At 41.1% G+C, this 21,415-nt stretch overlaps 4 protein-coding genes and 2 long non-coding RNA genes across 6 annotated transcripts; 3 read left to right on the top strand and 3 right to left on the bottom strand.

Annotated features, from left to right (window-relative positions):
* Nucleotides 1-1,144: 1,144 nt before the first annotated feature.
* Nucleotides 1,145-2,864, bottom strand: LOC130698194 (uncharacterized). Its single transcript, XM_057520971.1, has 3 exons — nucleotides 1,778-2,864; nucleotides 1,507-1,720; nucleotides 1,145-1,397 (listed from the first exon to the last, which is right to left on the bottom strand). The coding sequence occupies exons 1-3, from the start codon at nucleotides 2,862-2,864 to the stop codon at nucleotides 1,184-1,186; spliced, it is 1,515 nt and encodes a 504-aa protein (XP_057376954.1). The 3' UTR covers nucleotides 1,145-1,183.
* An 819-nt stretch (nucleotides 2,865-3,683) lies between these two features.
* On the bottom strand, nucleotides 3,684-7,517 carry LOC130698034 (spidroin-1-like). The gene is made up of 4 exons (XM_057520812.2): nucleotides 7,414-7,517; nucleotides 7,222-7,324; nucleotides 4,344-7,130; nucleotides 3,684-4,278 (listed from the first exon to the last, which is right to left on the bottom strand). Exons 1-4 carry the CDS (start codon nucleotides 7,420-7,422, stop codon nucleotides 4,181-4,183), a joined length of 2,997 nt encoding a protein of 998 aa, XP_057376795.1. The 5' UTR covers nucleotides 7,423-7,517; the 3' UTR covers nucleotides 3,684-4,180.
* Nucleotides 7,518-9,469: 1,952 nt separating this feature from the next.
* Nucleotides 9,470-10,772, top strand: LOC130698089 (phosducin-like protein). The gene is made up of 4 exons (XM_057520895.2): nucleotides 9,470-9,743; nucleotides 9,820-9,945; nucleotides 10,026-10,130; nucleotides 10,214-10,772. Exons 1-4 carry the CDS (start codon nucleotides 9,567-9,569, stop codon nucleotides 10,658-10,660), a joined length of 855 nt encoding a protein of 284 aa, XP_057376878.1. The 5' UTR covers nucleotides 9,470-9,566; the 3' UTR covers nucleotides 10,661-10,772.
* A 963-nt stretch (nucleotides 10,773-11,735) lies between these two features.
* On the bottom strand, nucleotides 11,736-14,624 carry LOC130698041 (solute carrier family 23 member 1-like). The gene is made up of 12 exons (XM_057520820.2): nucleotides 14,500-14,624; nucleotides 14,293-14,430; nucleotides 13,939-14,096; nucleotides 13,679-13,884; nucleotides 13,488-13,614; nucleotides 13,308-13,428; nucleotides 13,101-13,242; nucleotides 12,773-13,026; nucleotides 12,491-12,718; nucleotides 12,280-12,421; nucleotides 12,074-12,209; nucleotides 11,736-11,999 (listed from the first exon to the last, which is right to left on the bottom strand). The coding sequence occupies exons 1-12, from the start codon at nucleotides 14,542-14,544 to the stop codon at nucleotides 11,849-11,851; spliced, it is 1,848 nt and encodes a 615-aa protein (XP_057376803.1). The 5' UTR covers nucleotides 14,545-14,624; the 3' UTR covers nucleotides 11,736-11,848.
* LOC130698118 (uncharacterized) lies at nucleotides 12,590-14,624 on the top strand. Its single transcript, XR_009421749.1, has 5 exons — nucleotides 12,590-12,725; nucleotides 12,790-13,035; nucleotides 13,495-13,879; nucleotides 13,952-14,436; nucleotides 14,509-14,624. It is a non-coding gene; the product is annotated as an uncharacterized LOC130698118 (long non-coding RNA).
* Nucleotides 14,625-18,107: 3,483 nt separating this feature from the next.
* Nucleotides 18,108-20,101, top strand: LOC130698127 (uncharacterized). The gene is made up of 8 exons (XR_009421770.1): nucleotides 18,108-18,257; nucleotides 18,596-18,700; nucleotides 18,761-18,878; nucleotides 18,939-18,983; nucleotides 19,091-19,243; nucleotides 19,306-19,415; nucleotides 19,492-19,564; nucleotides 19,637-20,101. It is a non-coding gene; the product is annotated as an uncharacterized LOC130698127 (long non-coding RNA).
* Nucleotides 20,102-21,415: the final 1,314 nt, after the last annotated feature.

The following is a 21,415-nucleotide window of genomic DNA, read 5'->3' as shown; positions in this document are numbered from 1 at the left end:
ATTCCAACTTGCATTTCGTGTTAGAATGAACTAGGAAACAAATTAGCACCACGTCACATTCACCAACTGTTTTTGATCTTCAGTAGACGCGTGATTTCGAAAGCTTCAATGGTATAACATATTTGATTAGACATTTCATAACTTAAGCATATCATAGTAGAAAAACATTTTCTATCATAAATTTATATGGCCCATTAAAAAAATATTTATTGATTAATGTGTGTGGGTTTTTGAGAAGCTTTCCACTCGTTTCATTAAAATATGAAGTTTACACGTTCGGATCTAAGTTCTTCATTTGAGTCACGGTAGATGTCAGCAACGTCATAAACTTTTCGTTGGATTGTCAGGCAGCTTGGTCGCCAAAACGCTGCGTTTTTGTTTGAAAATGAAACGACGAGGATCTTTCTCTTAATTGAAAAATTGCAAGAGAGACATTCTCTTAATAGAAAAATGTAGAGTGTGGCGATTTCTTGCAACATTTTCTTTTGTTTTCGAAACTGTCGGATGAACGACTCTGTTTGATTTCTGTCTCTCCTCGATACCATTTGTTGTCCTAATAATTTCGATTTTGCAACGACGGTCGCGTTCAATTGGCGAAGGATTTCTTTCTCGATTACGATTAAATTAGCCACCATTTTATACTCATTTTGAAGCGCGTCGAGTTTTTGTTTCGCCAACGCTTCCCGTTGGTTTTCAATCGTTTCGTTTTGGTGTGCAGAGTTTAAACATTCCTATGTAACATTGACAACCAATTTATTTATATATTTCGATATCTTTCAATCCTCCCCCAAAAAAAACTAATTTCCTCACCTGCCGGCGTTAATCAGGGATTACACATCACCCCCCAATATTTTTAAAATGAAATGTACCTGAAGAAAGGTTGTTTGATCGATGAAAAACACATAGCTGCTGACGAAGACGATCAACAATAGCAACGTGGCCCAATACATTGTACTCATTGTGGTCCTATTTTCTCATTTCGCGTAGCTATTAGCGCGTCCAGAGCTTTCGGACGCGGGCGTGGACGACCACTGAATAGATGACCGAAATTCGTGGTTGCCATTGACGGAGCCGGGTGCAACCGAAGCCACTCCCTCTTTGATTTGCTTAGAGTCTTAGTAAGCCATAACGCAATAGTGTCGTCTATGCTTCTACTTGTATTTTGGTTTTACATCTCGTTTGATTATAGAAAGTAAAAATGGGCTGGTGCGGTGTAGTCTATTGTCGTGTTGGTTCCGTTTTTAGGTCCGGCCATAACGCAGCTAGTCCTGTTGTTGTAGAAATCCTCGGTGACGACGTGCGAGTTGTTCTTATAGTTGCTGGACGGCGTCCGCCTTGAAATGAATCGACGCAGATCGCAAGCATCCAGAGAGTCGGGAGGCGCAAATTCGAAAACGCTGGAGTTTCATTTAAAAAAAAAAAAAGATTTGTTTTTAGTATTAACCGGTAAACGCAGGAAACTGACATCAACATTTGCAATGGTCTTATTCTGTATAGTCTACATACTTGGTTGAGTTGGTAGAGTAGCTGATTTTGATGCCAGCCCTTTCGACGCAGATGCCACTGAAATAGATGTCGTCAATGTGTGGCATGGGCGTCGTTTGGAATGACGCCAGCAATGGAACGATCGTATTGCCAGGGAATAAGACTGCCGGTCCATTGAAATAACGTGGAAAGCTATGCCATGGCCATTCCGCGTACGTCAGTTCCCATTTGCCATCTAATTTTGTTATGGTAGAGGTAAATAAACATTCATTTCTCAATTGAATGAAAATACCTCGCGCTGGCCACAGATTACCAGCTGAAGTTCCAAAGATTGTCAGATTGGCGTCGTGCCGGGACTGAGATTGGACGAATTGAACGAGATTGCGAACGTTGACGAAGACGTCGTCGTCCACCTTGACGACAAAATCCACTTTGGAACAATTTCGAGTGTGCAACCAACTGAAAAGTCCAACCAGTTTCAGGGTCAAATTCCTGTATGCGTCAACCATTTCGATTTGAATAATATCGCCGTACGTTCGACTCTCTTCTTCGATCCGTTTTTGGGTCTCGATTTGATCCGGTTTGCCCAAAATGAAGGCGAATCCAGCGATGCCCATCAGGCCTTTGTCTTGCTGGCTTTTGAAAAGAGTCGGCCACAACGGCCTCGTTGTGCTTCGTTTCTCGAAATTGTCCGTAGCCGAAATGATGGCTACAAACACAGTGCGATTAACACCGGTGACATCCCGACAAGGTGGGACGGTCAGTGGGTACTGGTACGAGAGCACGTCGTTGATGACTGGACCTAATTGCGGCTTGAGCGGTTCGATTCCGGCCAATGGCTGCAGTCCTAAACGAGTCATGGTGTAACGCGTGTAGAATTCCACTCCCGGATAGGCCATTTGACGTGAAACGTTTGAAAAATAATCGAAAAAATTTCGATGTACTGTCGCATTGGCTTCGAGGATGGCGATTTCTTTGTCTAATTCTTCAATGAGTTGCCACGTTTGATTTAGTTCGTTCAACGTTGCATTTAATTGGCGCTGTGATTCCTTGATGTTTGCCATCAATTCTGTTCGCTTTTTCTTCTCCATTTCTAATGCATTTACCTTTTGTTGCAGGTCCAGTTTTTCTTTGAGCAGCGTCTCCACCTCAGCTGAAGTCTGTGCATCGATCGCCAAACTGCTTGTGGTTGACCATTGGTGCACACCGTTGCCAGTCGGCTGGAGGAAATAGGCGTGATAAAACAAAGTGCTTGCCACGAAGACCAACAAGCCGCTGAAGAGGACAGGCAATTGAGCACACCATTTTTTGAAGGTGCTCAAACTCACAATCCAAGTCATGTCTGCAGCTTCGACTTCGTTTGATGTTCGGCTTGCCATCTAAAATCGTCGGTTCTTTCGCAACACGTTGCCGGCGCGAACAAGGTGTCGTTTCGTCTGCTTGGACATGGACTACTCGCAATGGGATAGCGTTCGCAGTTAGACAAAGCGTCAACCCGTTTGCCATCTGTCACGCTGATCGAACTACTAAGGCGAAAAGCCACTCCCACAATGGAACACACGTATGCGAACAAGGAAAATCAGCGTTCAACGTGAACTGTACGAGACGCCCTCGATGGATCGCGCTGTTTTTCACGCGCGTTTACACTCCATGGAAAAAGATGGTAATGCACGTGAATAGGTGATTTATTATTCGATGTTGTCAAAAAGAAGCATTGAACTGACCGCTATTCTCTGTCACTCACATAACGAGGGGTGATTTTGGTTTGAACGTTGTTTGTTAATTGCATTGCATCCCATTCTCGCAAGCTGATTTTGAAATGTCTTTTTTTTTTTTTTATTTATTTATTTATTTATTTTTTTTTTGATCTGACAGCAATTGACGACAGCTGCAGTTCTGTCTACATTTGCAAACGTGTTTCGTTTTGAAAACAGACGCGACCCACTTTTCTGGCTGCGTTGATTGTTTGAATATTTTCTTTCTTTTTTTTTTTGCCGGACGTTCGCTTCAATACATGCACCGGCCGCCAGCTCATATCGTGTAAAGTGTGCACCTGTCGGCACGGCTTCAGTCCCCAGAGCCGTTCACGCTCTCATTTTTATCCCCCATTCTTTTTCCAACTCGTAAGTTCGCATTTGTGAGCCATTTATTAAAAAAATAGGGGGTTATTTAGTATATATTTAGTTTATTCCGTAAGTTTATGTAAGCAAATATTATTAGATATGCATTTGATGCCGTAGACTTTAAATCAATCACGAACAATTTTTCTTTACCTAAATATAGGAAGGATAATTGGTTAAATGCGCTATGAAAAGTGCTGACCTCTAGCGCCAGGTAAATGAACCCAATTGTTTTTTCGAATTATATTTTGTATTGTGACGTAACCGTAGGAAAATGAGACACGTAAATGGAGGGCCATCGATTTCTTTTCGATAATCAACGCATCGAATCTCCAGGTGCGTAATAATCAATGTGCTTTCGTATAAAGGTGCGTTGGCTCGCCACGTCGGCCAGTAACTGACGACATCAACGCTTTGAATCGAGAGAAATGGAGAATGAAGAAGCAATGACGCGATCCCGTGGAAAATGATGATACACAAAGGACGTTAATGCGGACGTCCTATTGTCGGTTTAAAAAAAAATTAAGGTAAAGAATATTCATTTTGATAGAAGATTTCGAACGAAACGTTTCAGATTAGCGACCGTATCCGCTGGATGAAATGAGGGCCGATGGGACGAACGGAGCGTCCAGCGAAACTGTAGCGGGAGGCAGAGAACTGTAACCAACCGCACCTATCAACCACAATGACGTAATGCTGAATGAAAAGCAGATTTATTGGATTTAATTCAGTTTTTACCTGTGGTCTTTCCTCTAGCTGGGGCTACTTGAACAGGGACGTGGGATGATGCCCCGTAACTGGATCCACTAGGAGGCGCTGGGCGAGGCTGCGATCCGCCGTAACCGCCTCCACCGGAAGGAGCTGGTGCGATCGGAATGAAGTTTGTTGAAGCTCCTCCGTATCCAGCGGAAGGACGCGGAGCAGGACCACGTCCTCCACCGTGATTAGATGCGGAAGAAGGGCGCTGAATTTGGGCCGCAGTACCGCCATAGCCCCCTCCTTGTTGGCTACCGCCACCATAACTGCCGCCTGATGGCGCTGATGGTCTGGGGGCTGATGGCCTTTGAACTTGGCCACCGTATCCGCCTCCTTGCTGACTACTTCCACCGCCGTAATTGCCTCCGGACGGAACTGGAGGTCGCTGAACCGGCCGTTGCGCCAATCCACCGCCTTGCTGACTGGCGCCACCGTAGCCGCCTGAATTAGCCGAAGGCCTTTGAGCTGCTGCCCCTGGTGTTGGGACAGAGTAACCGCCTCCGGATGGAGCTGATGGTCTTTGACCGGATGTTTGCGATTGACCGCCGTAATTTCCACCGGCAGATGGAGGTCGCTGAACTGCTCCTTGGGATTGGATGCCGCCGTATCCGCTAGATGGAACTGGTGGTCGTTGGATAGGTCCTTGCGATTGCGACCCACCGTACCCTCCTGCTGGCTGGCTAGGTGCGCCGCCATAACCTCCTACAGAAGGAGTTGGAGGTCTTTGAACAGGCCCTTGCGATTGGATGCCGTTGTATCCGCTTCCACCTCCTTGAGATGCAGAACCTCCATAGCCGCCGGTAGATGGCGCTGGCCTCTGTACTGCAGCTTGAGGCTGTTGATTTCCTCCATACCCGCTGCCGCCCTGTTGGCCGCCGTAACTGCCACCTGACGGAGCTGATGGTCTTTGCGACGAAGCACCACCACCACCAAATCCAGCTCCATGCTGACCTTGCGATCCTCCAGCGTATCCACCTGTCTGCTGGCTCGATCCACCTCCGTATCCACCGGAAGGAGCTGATGGTCTCTGCGATTGACCTGCATTGTATCCGCCGGCTGATTGACTTCCGTGACTTGCAACAGATGGAGCTGAAGGAAGAGGTGCTTGCGATGAGCCACCGTAGCCGCCGCCGCCGCCGCTGTGACCTCCTTGCTGTTGGCTTCCGCCGCCGTAACCTCCGCCGACGGCCTGAGCTGGTGATCCCTGAGACTGAGCACCGCCGTATCCGCCCGATTGTTGGCTTCCGCTCCCCTGGCTTCCGTAACCGCTTGAGGGACCTGAAGGAATCGGTGCTGGCGATGGCCCACCGTATCCGCCGCTGCTGCTGTGACCTCCTTGCTGTTGGCTTCCACCGCCGTATCCTCCGCCGACGGCTGCTGGCCCCTGAGATTGCGCACCGCCGTATCCGCCCGATGGTTGGTTTCCGGAACCGCTTGAGGGAGCTGAAGGAATAGGCACGGGAACGCCGTATCCGCTGCTGTGACCTCCTTGCTGTTGGCTTCCGCCGCCGTAACCTCCACCGGCCGATGGCGATCCTTGTGACTGAGCGTATCCGCCTGAGGGTTGGCTTCCACCTCCGTAACCTCCTACGGGAGCTGAAGAGTGACCGAATGAGCCTTGGCTAGATCCACCTCCGTAACCGCCGGAAGGAATGGAAGGCCTTGCAACTGGGGCCTGAGGTTGACCTGCGTTGCCATATCCTCCCCCTCCGGTGCCTTGCTGGCTCGATTCACCACCGTAATGTCCGCCAGATGGAATTGTTGGCACGTGAACTGGTCCTTGCGACTGACCGCCGTGCTGGAACCCGCCCGCCTGTTGATTCGATCCACCTCCGTAGCTGCCGGATGATGAAAAGGATCCTTGAGCTGGTGCTTGAGGCTGTGCCGCTCCGCCATATCCACCACCACCTTGCTGACCTTGTTGACCTGTTGCACCGTAATTGCCTCCCGATGGAGCCGATGGTGAGTGCCATTGTCCGCCATCTGGTTGACTCGATCCGCCGCTGTAGCCACCGGAAGACCCTTGTATTTGCGGCTGTGATCCGTACGCACCTCCTCCTCCTCCTCCTTGTTGGCTTTCACTTCCTCCATAACCCGATGGGGTTGCGGCTCCTTGCGATTGGCTACCGCCGTAACTGCCCGCCTGCTGCTGGCTGGACCCACCCCCGTAACCGCCCCCGGACTGAATTTGAGGTTGCGCTGGCCCGCCGTACGCATCGGCCGGTGCCAAAGGTTCTTCAAACGCCGAGCCGTAACCTTCAGATGATGGAGGAGCGCCGTATCCTTCATCGGGGGACGGTCCTACACCCGCAGCATCTCCGTATCCTCCAGCTGAAGCGGCCGATCCGGCAAAACCTTGTTCGGCTCCGCCGGCTCCGCCGTAACTGTCTACCGGTTCAGGAATGTTTGGCACGGTGATCACTTCGGCTACACCGTAACCTGCTGCCCCACTCGAAAAATCTCCTTGCTGTTGGCTGGAAGCTCCTCCTGCTCCATATCCGCCGGAAGAAGACTGTTGTACAGGAGTCCACGGCTGACCTCCATAACCTGAGTCGCTAGATCCTAAAGATGGTGAGCCATTCGACGATGAATCGTAGGCACCGGCTGTTGGCTGGCCGATGGCCGATCCGGCTCCTCCGTACTCTGAGCCTCCGGAAGGTTGTTCGCCACCGTAGCCGCCAGTTGCTCCGCCAGCCGACTGTTCACCGCCGTAATTTCCGGATCGATCGGCGAAATCGGCGTCTGGACCAACACCGAAAAATGGGGTACCTAATCAAAACGTTAATGAAACAAATCAAAAGGTGAAATTAGGCATTGGTGAAAAATAGGAAACAATTGGATTCAACTTGAAGTCGTTTACCTTGGGAATCGATGCTGCGCTTTGATGTCTTTCTAAGGCCGGAATCCGGATGCTGCTGGAAGCCATGAGCGACTGCCAAAACCAAGCAGCCAATCACAAGGAACTGGATTTTTTTCAAAAAAAAAAAAAGATAAACAAATATAAAAAATTTCTTTTGCAAAATGTTTTGGCCTGTATCTAGTACAAGTCTACCTTGAACATGATAGGTTGATTATATCGGATGTCCACTGAAATGATTGGCACGAGCTAACATCAGCCGAAGACGAGCAAAGAACGAATGATGACTACCATGATGACTGCATGCCTTTTTATATACGCCACCCCAATCTCCATCCACTTGTTTTTCTTTTCTTTTCTTCATCATCCCCTAGAAACCTAAAAAAAAAAAAAAAAAAAAACTGCACTGGACCTTTTCATCTCTTGTACAACAATTTTTGTTTGTAGGCCACCATCAAATCAGATGAGCAGCAGAGAGAGAGAGAGAGAGTCTGGTCTAAAAAAAAAAATGTGATGCCGCATAAGCACAACAACAAAAAAAAAAGATCCGTGCAAATATGACACACACACACACACACACACAAGGAAAGAAAAGAGGTAAGAACTAGAAATGACAAAGTCTTTTTTTTTTTTTTTTACCTGGGCACGTCCACTTGTTGTGCTGCTCTTTACCTGTTTATTGTTCTTTTATTTAGAACGGACCAAAAATGATTAAAAAGAGAAAAGATTTACATTAACCGCTTCAACGCTTGGCTGATGATGTTGAATGATGATCTACCTGTGTAACCTGTAAACAGGATCAAAACATTAAAGGTGGTCTATTTAAATGCAAGAGTTTTAGTTTGTTCATAATTTGTCTAGCTGAACGCCGACTTCTTTGCCTTCGTTTTAGCCGTTTGTTTATCTTTTTCAATAGTTTGTAAAGACACCTAATTCAATTAGGATGATGTGCGATTTCAACGCTTTCACCTGGGCTGAGAAAGTGACGACAGGATTTTCGTACGATGAGATTTCACATTTGTTTTCATCTTTTATACGGAACGTCGTATTTCCTTTTAGTCAAATGGCCGGACTCGTTCAACTTTCTTGATTGTCATCGCCGTGAATTCAGTGAGCACAAGCAGCCGTTTCTCACTGGATGACGATACATATATTTCAATGCAATCTGAAAGCAAACGAGAAAAGAAACGGTAAGATTTTGAACCAAAAATACATTTTTGACGTGGCTATGGTGTTTTTGTGCAACCAAGTTAGGCTCGACGAACGTGACTGTTACCAGTTCATCTTCAAAAGCAGAGAAGTTCCAACAAGGCACCATTTTTCATTCGATAACTGGCCTTTTCTTTGGCATTTTCAACATTATTCGATGGGTCCACTTTACGACAGGACACTGTCAAATAAATACGTCCAAGTAGTTGGCTTATGGCTTTCCTCCCTAAACAAGACACGAGATAGAGAGGATAACAACTAAATGTCCAATTACGACGTACAAGATGATGTTTAGAAATGTCGTTCATAAGTATATGGCTGAAGTTTGCTTTCTCTTGAATTGCACGAGTGCCGAAACGTGCTCGTTAAGTAAATCAAACAGGATTCAACGTGGCTCTTATAATTGTGTTCCTATGAATTAGTCAAAATCAAGAAACTGCCGTTGACAAAGATTCGTTGCTTGCGTAAAAATTCAGACTCTTGACATACATTATCTTATTTTGCAAACAAGAAGGACAACAAAACGAATAGGGAATAACGGTTGGCTGTTGATGGTAATACGATATCTACTATTAAACTGAGAAAGAAAAATGAAAATTTGAACGTGACCCATTTCTCACCGATCGATTGCTGTCCGTTCAATGCGAATGAATTCTCCAAGTTGGTTTTACTACCCAATTGGTAGTTTGGTACCATCAGATATCATTTTACATCATACAACGGAATTGCACTGAGAATTGATAATCTGCTTTCACCAGCAGCCAGCAAGGCAAATGTTAACTGATTTACAACGCCGACTGTAAGTTGCTGCCAACAACCGTTGGAACTAATCGTGTAAAATATTTGTCTCCCAAAGCTGACAAGAGTCCAAAAGAGAAAACGTAGATATATTATTTCATAAAACGAAACGTAGGGAACGTTTTTAGTCTTTCTAAAAGTGCAAATTCATGGTTTTTACGTCATATGTTTGTTCGATTGTTCACCATCATCGCCGGTTTCGGCCATTGAAGTGGCAGAATTCGGTCATGTATTGTGATACTTGGCAACACGCCCTGACGCTGCCGTTTGTTTACACTTTACAGTCTTCCTGAAAAGTGTCAATCTTTTATTGTTTTGTTTGATACCAAAGACTTAACGTAATGGCGACACTTGACGATAAACTAATGGGGGAGAAACTGCATTATTACTGCAGTAGCAGTAGTGAAAGTGAAGGTGAAGACGAGGATGGGGAGAAATCACAGTGTCCGGCTGACGATGCGGCCGTTGAGCCATCAGCTCTAAATGGCAACTGCCAGTGGGACGGAACGTCTTGCAATGTAAAATTAGATTTCTAATCTGCCATAAAGTTACGGTGCAAATATATATCGGCATTATATCTAATTTTGTTTTTAGACTGGACCAAAAGGAGTGATCAGAGATTACCAACGTTTCAAACAGCTTGAGCGTGAAAGGAGAGAAGAACAGAAGGAAGAACTGGCCAAATTAGCCAAAAAATTCTCCATTACTTGCAGAACAAATGTAATCATAGAAACTTAAATATCTTTGCATAAACCTGTCATCAGAAGTTTGGTGATGATAGCAAGTTTGGTTTCCAACAGGCTGAAGACGATAAGGCTAAATCGGAAGAAGAAAAGCTTGAAGATGAGCTGGCACAGTTGATGGATGAAGCATGCATACAGAATTTTGTTCAGCAAAGAATGCAGGTTAGTTCCTAATCACATAAGGGATGTTGGGCTTTCTTAGCATTTAAAAAAAATTTACTGTTTTATTATTTTTTCATTTGCAGCAAATGCTACATAGAGAAACGGCAGGGATGAGGTTTGGATCAGTCCGTGTAATCAAGGACTGCAATGATTTCCTCACAGCGGTGGATGGGGAGGATAAGTCTGTCAGTGTCATTATACTTCTTCATGAGCCCAACAGCCCTGGCTGTTCAAGTGCCATAAAGGCACTAGAGTCTCTCTCCAAACATTATGTTCACCTCAAGTTCTGCACAGTTCGACCATCTCTCATTTCCATGTCAGCCAACTTTAAAGCTAGTGGTGTGCCAGCCCTCCTAGCTTACAAAGCCGGCCAACTGGTCTGTAATCTTGTTCGAGTGACGGACGAGCTCGGTGAAGAGTTTGAAATGTGCGATCTCGAAAGCTATCTCATTGAACATGGTATTTTAAACGACCGCAAGCTAGTCCCTCATGGCATTCAAGCCACCAACGAGTCAAGCGATGAAGATTAAAGTTTTATTTTACCTGCCTATTTTTCGTTACAACCCAAAAGCTAACCCTTGATTCGATGTGTATTGTTTTGTGCTTGAATGAAAAACCCGCCATTAAAGTATTAAAAACTTCCGTCATGGCGAAACTGTTGTGTCGTAATTTTAGTGATTCTAATTGCTCGTCATTCCGTTCATAGTTTGGGTTGTTCGTTTTGATTCGGGAGGAAGAAAGCGAAAGAAACTTGAGGGGAAAGTATTCGGCGATGGAACAAAGAAAAACAACCAGCATAATGTTAGTGTCCAGTAAACGAAATGCAAATTCGTCTTACCTTGGCCCACAAAAAACCCCATTATCAAGTACTGGTGCGTCTCCCGGTCACGCTCTCGCTCCACTGGGATATAAAAGGGTCATCTTCAGTCGTTATTTCATTCGGTTGTTTATCCTCTTAAATCAACTGTGCATGAACGAAAAGATTTCTATTGTTAGAAATCCAAACGGTATGATTACATTCTTCTTGGTAATGATTTAGAAAAAAGCAGGCTATTAACGCAAAAAATGAGAACGTAAACCACAAAAGAAGGTCGTCAAACGAGATCTTACCTTTTTCGCGCCAAAATTGTGTAAGGCGCAGTTTCGTTCAGGCTGTGGTGCATTGCTATTCGAATATCAAATGCTTTTTTCCTTACGTATCATTTAGAGATTATTGTTTTAAAAAATAATGCTCTTCTCTCATCTTGAATTAAGATGGCATCATTTTTTAATTTTTTTTTTAACCTAAGTGGCAATAGCCGATCGCCACCAGTGGCGTTACACGCAATTCAGTTTGCATCGCTGTGCTCTTCTGGCGCCAAAAAAAAAGAAATATTCGAGTAGTTCGCCTTGTGTCATTGGCTACTAGACATCCACCTACTATAATAGCCTCGTTGTCATTGGTTAGTTAGACAACTCTGACTTTAGCGCGCTTAGACAAGTTTTAGGGGCACATTAGGTCACTCATCAGGGTAGTCGAAGGATGGGCTCTTCATCGTTTCAAGTATTTGGTGCCCTTATGTCAATGCACGGAAAAGCAAAAAATAAGGTAATCGCGTGTATTATGGATGTAAAAAGAAAAAAATCATATAATATTAAGCGCCCTGATTTATCTACTGTATTCTTGCACGAAAAACTTGTTGCAAAAATTCGAAAACCCTCGATGAAGGGGTTTGTCGTCAAGCTGTTGCTAATTGAACTGTGGACATTTGAAGTGCTGCTGTTTTCCCATTTGTATCTTTGGACTTTCCACACCAGCTTCGGGTCTTCCTATTCCATAAGCCTGGCTGATAGGATGGCAGAAACGGCAAGTAAGCAGCCCATTTTTTACTATTGTCCCTCAAAAAAAAAGCTTAGTGAACATAGGTGCTTAGGAGAAAGTGTTGAACAGAATGACTTAGAACCTTTTCAACCATGGAGTGATGACTGGGATGTCATAAGTGCACTGCTTCAGATCTCGACCTGATTCTTCATTGCTGATTTCCATTTTTGGATCTGGGTGAGCTAGCCACTTAGTCAGGCCTCTCTCTTCATCCGTACCTTTTAAGAAAATTTTATTTTCCAACCAAATAGGTTTTTCTAGGCATGCAGTGTGCCTTATTTAAGTTACCTGGGATTGTGTTATCCAAAAAGAAGCCTAGGACCCCTGCTGTGAACATGCTTGTGCTCACTAGAACAGTGACGATCTGATCAAAGATCTGTGATCCACTGTCTATAGCACCAGGATGTGCCTTCATCCATTGAGAAAGAACCTGCACAATAAATCTACTCAACTTCGCTTTTCTAGATTTAGCAAAGCAAAAATTCGAAATACTATTTACTAAAGAGAAAAATATAGAAAAGCCGAGAACGAGTAGATTTCTTGAGGAATTGAGGTCAATAAATTGCAGATTAGCCAAACCAGTAGCTGCAATCATGCCAAAGAGAACGCAAAAGATGCCTCCTATAATGGGCTCTGGAATGGTGATAAAAAGTGCTCCAAATTTGGATAAAACGCCAAAAACCATCATCATTAGCGCTGCAGCTTGTATCACTCTCCTGCTTCCCACCTGAAGGGTAATTTATTTTTTAAATTTTGACTTCCATTGCTTGAGTTTTCTTACTTTCGTGACACCGATAGCTCCAATGTTTTCCGAGTAACTTGTCGTTCCATTGCCAGAGCCCCAAATTCCAGCTAGGATGCAGCCGAGACCTTCTATAGCGATCCCTCGGTTCATAGCGTGAACAGGAGGTGGTCGTGCACCGGCTAATCTAGCGCAAGCATAGTAATCTCCTATGCTCTCGATGGCCGATGCCAAAACACCCGCCAACATTCCAAACACAGCCGCCACGCTCACCGTTGGAAGACCCCATTGACCTATTTAATGTAAGTAACGTGAATGAGTCTTGTTCATTATAAAAGCTATTTTACAATGTAATTCTTTTCTGTACATGGATAAGGAAACCTGAACCAGGGAGCTTCTAGTAGAATGTTTATCTTGTTGTCCGTCCTGGCCGGCGATCCTAATTCTAGGGCTCCACTTGCAGTCAAGATCGCACACAGTGTCCATACTAGTACGATACTCAGTAGAACCTGTGAGGTGATTTGGGTAAAAAAATTTTAGTATTAAGAATTATTTTTAAATTGCTGTCATCTACCGGTAGAAGTGTGAAAATGTCGAGTTTTTTCACGCTCCATCCGTGTTCCTTCCCATAGGTTGGCAATGGACATTTGACATGTTTGAGGTATTGAGAAAAGAGTATGACCAAGATGATTGTCCTTTTCAAATTTCTAAATGTTAGTTTTCATGCTTAAAGAAATATTACTCGAATTTTTACAATGCAGAAACGCCCCAGTGTTTGCCTGCCATGTTTCCTGCCGCGCCAAAAAGCGACAATCCCACCATGACAATGGCAGGAGCGATTGTTAGTGGAGTAATGAATCGCAGAATCAAACCGACAATTCCTTCAAAGATAACGTTCAAGTTTAAACAATACCAGAAGATACCATCAGGACATTCAAATAATACCGAAAACACCGATGGCGACTTGGAAGACGGAAGCGACGATGATGGCGCCCTGCACTTCCCTCATCCTCAATTGCCACAGTTCCGTCTTGTCCTCGTACGTCATGTTGGCCATGACTTGGGGCGCTGGGCATGACCACTCAGGCAGATTCAAGATCGCAAATGTAGGCACCAAGAATGCGAACGTACCTCCTTGAACTATAGGTAACCTAAATATATAGATTAAACATTTAATTCAAGATGTAAATTATCGCATTGCGTACCGAATTCCAATAGTGCACTGGAGCAGAGTGATGATGCCCGAGACAAAGATGATGGTGGAAACGATGGCGCTGCGCACCGGATCGTTCTCTTCCATGCACAAGGCCGGCGTCAGGATGAAAGGCACGGAAATGGTCCCTCCGAACATCATCAAATAGTGCTGTCAAAAGAAAAAGACCGGATGAAAATCTTTTGAATTTTGAAACAGTTGCTGGAGGCGGGAATCCCGTTGCATTTGGGGAGGAAATATAGGACATCTAGCGACCTAGATTCAAAGACGCGTACAAACACACAACGAAGGCCTCGGTATGAAAGGTATAACTAATACCGATTTTGAATGTTATTTAATTATTTACCTGAAATCCCAAAAGACAGGAAAGATGCCACGGTGGAACGTCATCGACCGAATAGAGTAAAGAATGTTGACGCGGCTTGCTGATGGACTCAGCTACATCCAATTGATTATCTTCTTTTTGCTGATGCGTTTCGGAATCCTTCCGGTTTGTTTTTATTTAAATCGTAATTTTTTAAATAAATAATGAAATGAATGAGTTTTTTGTTACCTCGTCTAGGTTGAGAGCTAAATTTGTTTGACCGTTGCTGGCCATCCTAAATATTCCCTAAACTTTACAACTGATTCACCTGCAGTAGCACATCGACTCCAAGTGGGACGCGCTTACCCGAGTAACTATTTTCCGTTTCGGCTTATCTTGGGCTACTTTTAGAGTCGACTATTTTTTTAAATTATTTCCTTGAAGTCGACTTGGGCATACTATCGATAGCAACGTAATGTTTTGTTTTCAATGTTCCGTTATTCTTATTTTTTACCTTCCATTCCGTTCCACGTCTGTTTGTTTTGATTTGAATTTATACGGAAATTGGTTTTCTCGTCTGAACTTTCGAACAGACTCGAAAATGAACAATTGAGCATTATTGTGGGAACGCGTGAATATGCAAGAGCAAAGGCTTATTCAGGCTGTTCCTGTTCCCGAATAACACAGTAGTGGTTCGGGTAAAGAACACAAAAGCAACTACTGAACAATTGATTAAGTGGCAGACGCTGACTTATTTGTAAAGTTTACTTAATCACATGTTTGACGTATGTTAGGTCATTAATTATATTTTCTTTGTTGTTCAGGTTCTACTTGACTGGAAAGATTGAACATTTGCCGCTTAGGAAGATTGGTAATATTTATATACTATTATATAAACATAATTTAAATTTTTATTATTGTTATAATATTGATAATTGGATATAATATTGAATCCATAATAATTTTACAGTATAATATAATATATTATATTGTATCATTTTAGAATATTAATGGTCAATAATAATCATTGACATTAGTATAATACAAATATAATTTAATTTAATAAATTAACAGTGAGTAAAAACATAATTTATTTTTTAAAAAATTGTAAAATATTTTATGATATACATAGATTGTTCTACATCGTTATAATATTATCAAATATATATTAATATATATATATTGAATATATTATATAAATAATATAAATTTACATATATTTTATTTCGTTGGACGTGATATATTTACTGCAACTTAATTATTTATGTACGCATGTGTAATAGATAATTGTAGATGATCCTCATATTTATTTCCAGGTTAAGTACTTTATTGCGATATATTTTTAGTAGTAAAATATTATTTAATTGAACCTCTGAATAGCTTTAAAGATTAACGGATTTTCATGGACAACACAAAAGAAACAAAATAAAGTAATAAATATTAAAAAGTTCAATTAAGTCAAACAATAAATTTACTTTCATGTTACAAGCTCTGCCATAGATCGTGGCGTACTTTCAGTTACACCTACGTGGGTCCTAGAACGTAGACACTTTACCTGTAAACCTGTAAAGAAATTGTGTAAATAATGCATAATAATACAATCAATTTACGAATCACGTTTTCTACCCAAGGTTTCGAACTAGATACATACAGCGAAAATACTTCTACTCATTATAACTACAAAGAAGTCCAAGAGAATTTAATATACCTGATGTCCGACCATGATGTAGTTGAAACAGTTCAGTTGCAGTGGACGATCCTTGTTTAAATGTGAAGTATCAGCGTTGGCTACCGCCTTAAATACTCGCAGACACGTGCCACGTCATTGCTTTCCCGAAAGAAAAGTGTAGGGTAGAGGAACCTAATTCTGAAGGTCGACAGGTTAAAGGACATTTTTATTTCCAGGTGAGCCCTAGGATATGGCCATTCCCCATCGATTGACCAAATGTGTTTCCAAGGGCCTAAAAGAATATGAACAACCTGGGGCAATTCGCAAAACGAAGAAAAGGAAGACAAAAAAAGGAAGTGGCTCAGTACTTTGTTCACCACCACGCTATGCACAAGTGTAGATTTCTTGCTTGCAATCTCGGTGTAGTGATTCACAGAATTTTCGCACGTGCACTTAGTTCTCGTCCACAATCTGTATGAGTTTCGTAACTAGTAGATTCATCAGTTACGCACTAACAACGCAACGCATCAGCACCTGGTTTAGTCTCTGCACTGGTTTTGTTTAATTTGTGTTAAGTTGGGTAGTACGATAAGTTTAGATGCAATAGATATACGTAGGTTAAGTTAAGGATAAGTAAATCTAAGTTTAAGTTACGGCTAGGGCTACTTTAAGTAAGGCGTATTGCACGTCATTCGTTCTGGTTGCACAGCACTACCTCGGCCATTTTCCTTCACTTACATGTAGTGTTCGTTCGCAAAACATTTCCAAGCTAATGTATCTACCTTAACAATTAATGTTTCTAAACACATTTTTAAAAATTCCTTGGATCCTTGATGTGACATTACATTTGTCGCTAAAGTCTTTAATGTATTATTTAAATAATTGTTAAATATTAATTGGAGTTTTGGTTTTTATGTATGTAGGGAAATCCACGACACTACCGAGGGAAATCACTGGACAATCAGCGCTAGGAATCACTAGGGTTATCGCTAAGGATTTGATAGGGTTCTACCTTTATAAAATTAAATGCCTAAACATGTGGTTTTATATATTTAGGAGGGTTATAGCACCACTGATGAAAAATTTCAAGGATCGCCGCGGGGTTGGCAAAAGGGATGGCCAAGGAATTCAAGGTATAAATTTAGAAGAATTGAAAATGTTTTAAATAATGTATGTTTTATCTATATGTAGGCGGGGGTAGGAAATCATCGTGGAAGAGTACTGGACAAAATGCAGGAATTGCAAGGTATTAACCTTTTAAGTGTTAATGTTTAATTGTGGTTTCTTTGTGTCTGTGCTTAGGAGGGTTGACAGTACCAATGAGGGAAATTGCTGAATTTTCGAGGGTCGTCGATGGACTTATCGGAATCATCGTCAACGGTTAAAGGTTTTCAATTTTTAAATGCTAAATTGTTCGATGTTATTTATGCTCTTTTTTTATTTATTTTTTTCAATGGCAACAGGTGGGTTGCTGACACCATCGTGTAGAAACACTGACAATGGGTCTCGACGTCAGCATCATCTAAAGATTGTGAAGTATCAACCTTAATAATTTTAGTAATTAATCGAAAAAAATTTCTTTTTTTTTTTGTGTATACGGAAGAGGTAATAGCACCATTGAGGAAGATTTATGGACAATGAGGATTGTATCTGGAGTTACCAAAAATTGACAACGGCATTCTGAGGTATTAATCTAAAATTTTAACATTTTTGGGCTGTTATTTGTGTTTTTTAAATGTATATCGGTGGTCTCGCGACACTCGAGGAGCATAACTGGGCAACCATACGAAGCATTCTACGGTATTGACCTTAAATTTTCAAGTATCTAATGCTGTGTTTGCTGTTTCTATGTTATGTATCTAGAAAGCAACAGAGGGTGAGATGTTGGACATTGAAGATGATCACCCAGCTCCGAGATGCAAGCCCTCTAGGAGGGCTGAATAATGGACAATGAAATGGATAAGTATTGCCGAAACATCATTTGTTAACTTTTTTTTACACTGTTATTTTATTTGTTTTGTGTTGATAGGAAAACTCATGACACTACCGAGGACAATTTCCTAACGCGGCTGATCGTTAGTTTCCAGCAAAATCACGAAGGATTGTAAGGTACTAACCTAAGAAGTTCGTGTCTAATCGAGGTTTGTTTTGTTTTGTTTGTGTATTTAGAAGGGCCAACAGCAACACCGATGACGATCACTGCCAGGTTGATCGCCAAGTATTCTTATGTATTAGACCTATAATTTCAAATATTTAATCTTATTTTTTGTTTGTTTTTAGAATAGGAGACCCGAGATCGTAGGCTACTAGCTGTGTGAAAAAATAGGACGATGATTCAGTTAAGTATTGCTAAACTGTCATTTATTTCATTTTTAAACTGTTATCTGTATGTTAGTTACCCTGCAATTTCTTTTTCCCCACTATTTTCCCTTCGAGCACTGGGTTATGGTTTTACCTTGCACGGGCATGCACATTCAATACACCTTTGCCCCGTGGTTCTTTTACTGCTTTTATTAGCTCTTGTGCACCGGGTAGAGATGGTTGTATTTAGGTTATGTAGTCCAGCTAACATTGGTATAACTCTTAATAGTAGGTTGGTGTTTTTTCATTAATACTATTTTTTTTCGCAAGATTAATTGATTTGATTTTTGCTGTTTTGTTTTGAAAATGGACTAGTTCTGGAAAATAGCATAATGATCTACCTAGTCTGGTCGAGCGGTACATCCCGTTTTAATAACCCCATGAAAATTTGAGGGGGGTAAAACACGTCAGCCACGTTCTGTAGGTATTAGATATTTAATAACTAATTCAAGTGTCATCTTACATAATACTGTCTTACAGGCTAGGCTTGATAACAAGATTGAGCAACATAAATAGGCTGTAAATTTTGTTTTGCCATTCAAAATACATTGCATGTCACTTTGAATTCAGCCTCATTGAATGGGTGTAGGAATTTAAGGTATTAACAAACAAATTTATTTCCAAAAATACTTGAAAATGATCAATATTTGTTTTACAGACAGACCAGAAAAGTAAACTTGTCAAAAGAACTAGTGATTGGAATGTGGGAGTATGAGACATGTATTTCAAGCAATGAAATGGAAAAAATTATCGTAAAATAAGTCAGAAAGATTGTGGGTTGCTAACACATAACAATTTGATTTTTCATAGGATAGTTAAAGAAGGATATTGCAATGATGTTGGAATTAAACTAATATAACCAAATCATGAGTTGGAAATAAAAAAGGATGTGGTTTACAATGCCATTGCTTTTGCAGCCTTTGGGTTATTCAATGACTGGATTTGGATTTATTGCTTAGTCAGGTCAATAGCTCACCAAGGAAATAGTAATGTTTACATTTCTTTCTGACAGTTATTTTCATTAGATATTATTGCAAGCCGGAGGGGAAACGAGTTATGTCTGTGATAAAGAGCTCATTAAACGGCCAGAAACTTCAGCATCTATTGTTTCTCCCATTTTACCATTCGTGGTTTTGTACGTGAAATTGCGATACTATTTATCTACACTTTGTGTTATGAGTTTGAATTTTCTGATACGTTTTGTCCAACAGGAGTTTATTGACCAGCACGGTTCGGAAAAAAACATCCTTCTTTTCGGCCATTTGCCGTGTTCTTGTTTCAAAGGTGCTATGTTCTTTCAACTGAATTATTCGATTTGTGCAACTCAAAATTGAAATGTATTTCTTTGTTTCGTAGGGGATTGCAGAAATTACCCAACGGGATCAGCAGTTTCCCTTTATAGTTTTATTGGATAAATTTGATCTTAAGGATTGACAAAACTAGCTCTTTTGCTCTGGAGAAAAAGAAACTTTTGGACATTTCTATGGCTTACCTCTTAAATTGCTAATCAGAGTTACTAGCATTATTATTTTGAATGGATGTATTACTTGACTTTTCTGTAATATTTGCAGTGTTATCTTGGACAAATTATGCGGCATTTTTATGCGCAGTTGTGAAACTATCGATGGATACCCACCAATTTAGAAAAGAAATAGTCGGCGATATAAGATAACTTACATCAATAATATTTTATTTGCTATTGATCGTTTTAACAGAAATTATTTTTAGTGGTTTCTAGTGCTATTTATTGATTAATTTCCTTTCCCATTTTTATGTGGACAGTGTTTCGGTAGAGTCGGTTGGTGTATGTTTCCAGACATGTTCAGGCTGATGAATCAAGCTGTTGAAAATGAATGTTCGAAGTGCTACATTTCTTCTTGCATTTTTGTAGATACGTTTTCATCATTGTTATTTAATTCATTTTACCGCTCACAACATACTTTCAAAATGTGTTGTTTTGCTGTTATGTTTTTTTTTTAAATAATTGTTCACTGTTTTATTTCGGGTTAATTAAGCAAAATGAAACATAGATAAATTAGTTGAATACACAAGTAGGTTTAGTGTGCTGCCAAGACAGGATGTAGGTAGTTGATAATGAAACTATTAGTTGCAACAATTATTTGTAAAATCAGTTTTGTTTGTATATCTAACATAATCGTTATCTTTGCAAACTACTTCCATATTTGGGCGATCTATAAATGAATAAACAAAAAGACTAATAAGATGAGGGAGACCAAAGGTGAGTTGGAAGAAAAGTTAACAAATAAAAATGATTTTCTTCAATTATATTGTATAGTAACTGTTTAGTCCAACCTTTGTTCTTGAATGTATTGTGAAAATACGAGTATAAAACCACCTGGGAAATCAAAGCTCTGAAACAGAAAGAATGTAAACGGCTGTGAAAATTTAACCGTCATCAGTTTGTAAATAGGAAAAATAACCCCTAAGTGAGACATGGTGGAAGGTAAACGTTTGAAAATTTTTCTTGGCTTAGAAGTTTAAATTCGATTTTGACGACCATAACATGTTGTAATTATAATTTTAACGCTGATTACAAAGAAAATAATAGTTTCAAGCGGGCTATTGAATGTAACAGAATGAATGTAGTATTATCGCAACAACGCTGAGCTTGAATAATACAATTACTTATTTCCAATTTAAAAGAACATGCATGTTGAATTTGGAAAGCAAAATGTTTTTTTAAAGTAATACACAGGTTTATCTTATTTCTGTTGCATAAGTCCAACACTTTACCGTCTAACTGCTAGTGTTGCTTTTGTAAGAACTCAGTCTTCAACGAACGAACGAGTGGGCATAGCCCATTAAATATCAATTATGGGATAAGTATAAACAAAAGTGATTTTTTACTTCGTCTTTGAAATTTGAAATTGTGTATTTTAATAGCAATATAAAGGTTTTTGACAAAAATAAATAAAGAATTTAAAATTCGGGCTTATTTTCATGTCCTTATTTGAAAACCTGTACGTTCATTTTCCTCGCTAGATGGCGATTCGGATTTGCTATTGTTTGTAATAATTTACAAGTTGTAATATTACAAGGGGGAAATGGTTACCTACATCTATTAAGAAGAATTGTTGATGTTCTGACAAGAATCATGGCATAATGGATGAGTAC

Source organism: Daphnia carinata, chromosome 9 (genome assembly GCF_022539665.2).
Source record: "Daphnia carinata strain CSIRO-1 chromosome 9, CSIRO_AGI_Dcar_HiC_V3, whole genome shotgun sequence".
NCBI classification, from domain to species: domain Eukaryota; kingdom Metazoa; phylum Arthropoda; class Branchiopoda; order Diplostraca; family Daphniidae; genus Daphnia; species Daphnia carinata.
Note: the sequence above shows the minus strand (reverse complement) of the source record. Positions and strands in the feature narration are given on the sequence as shown.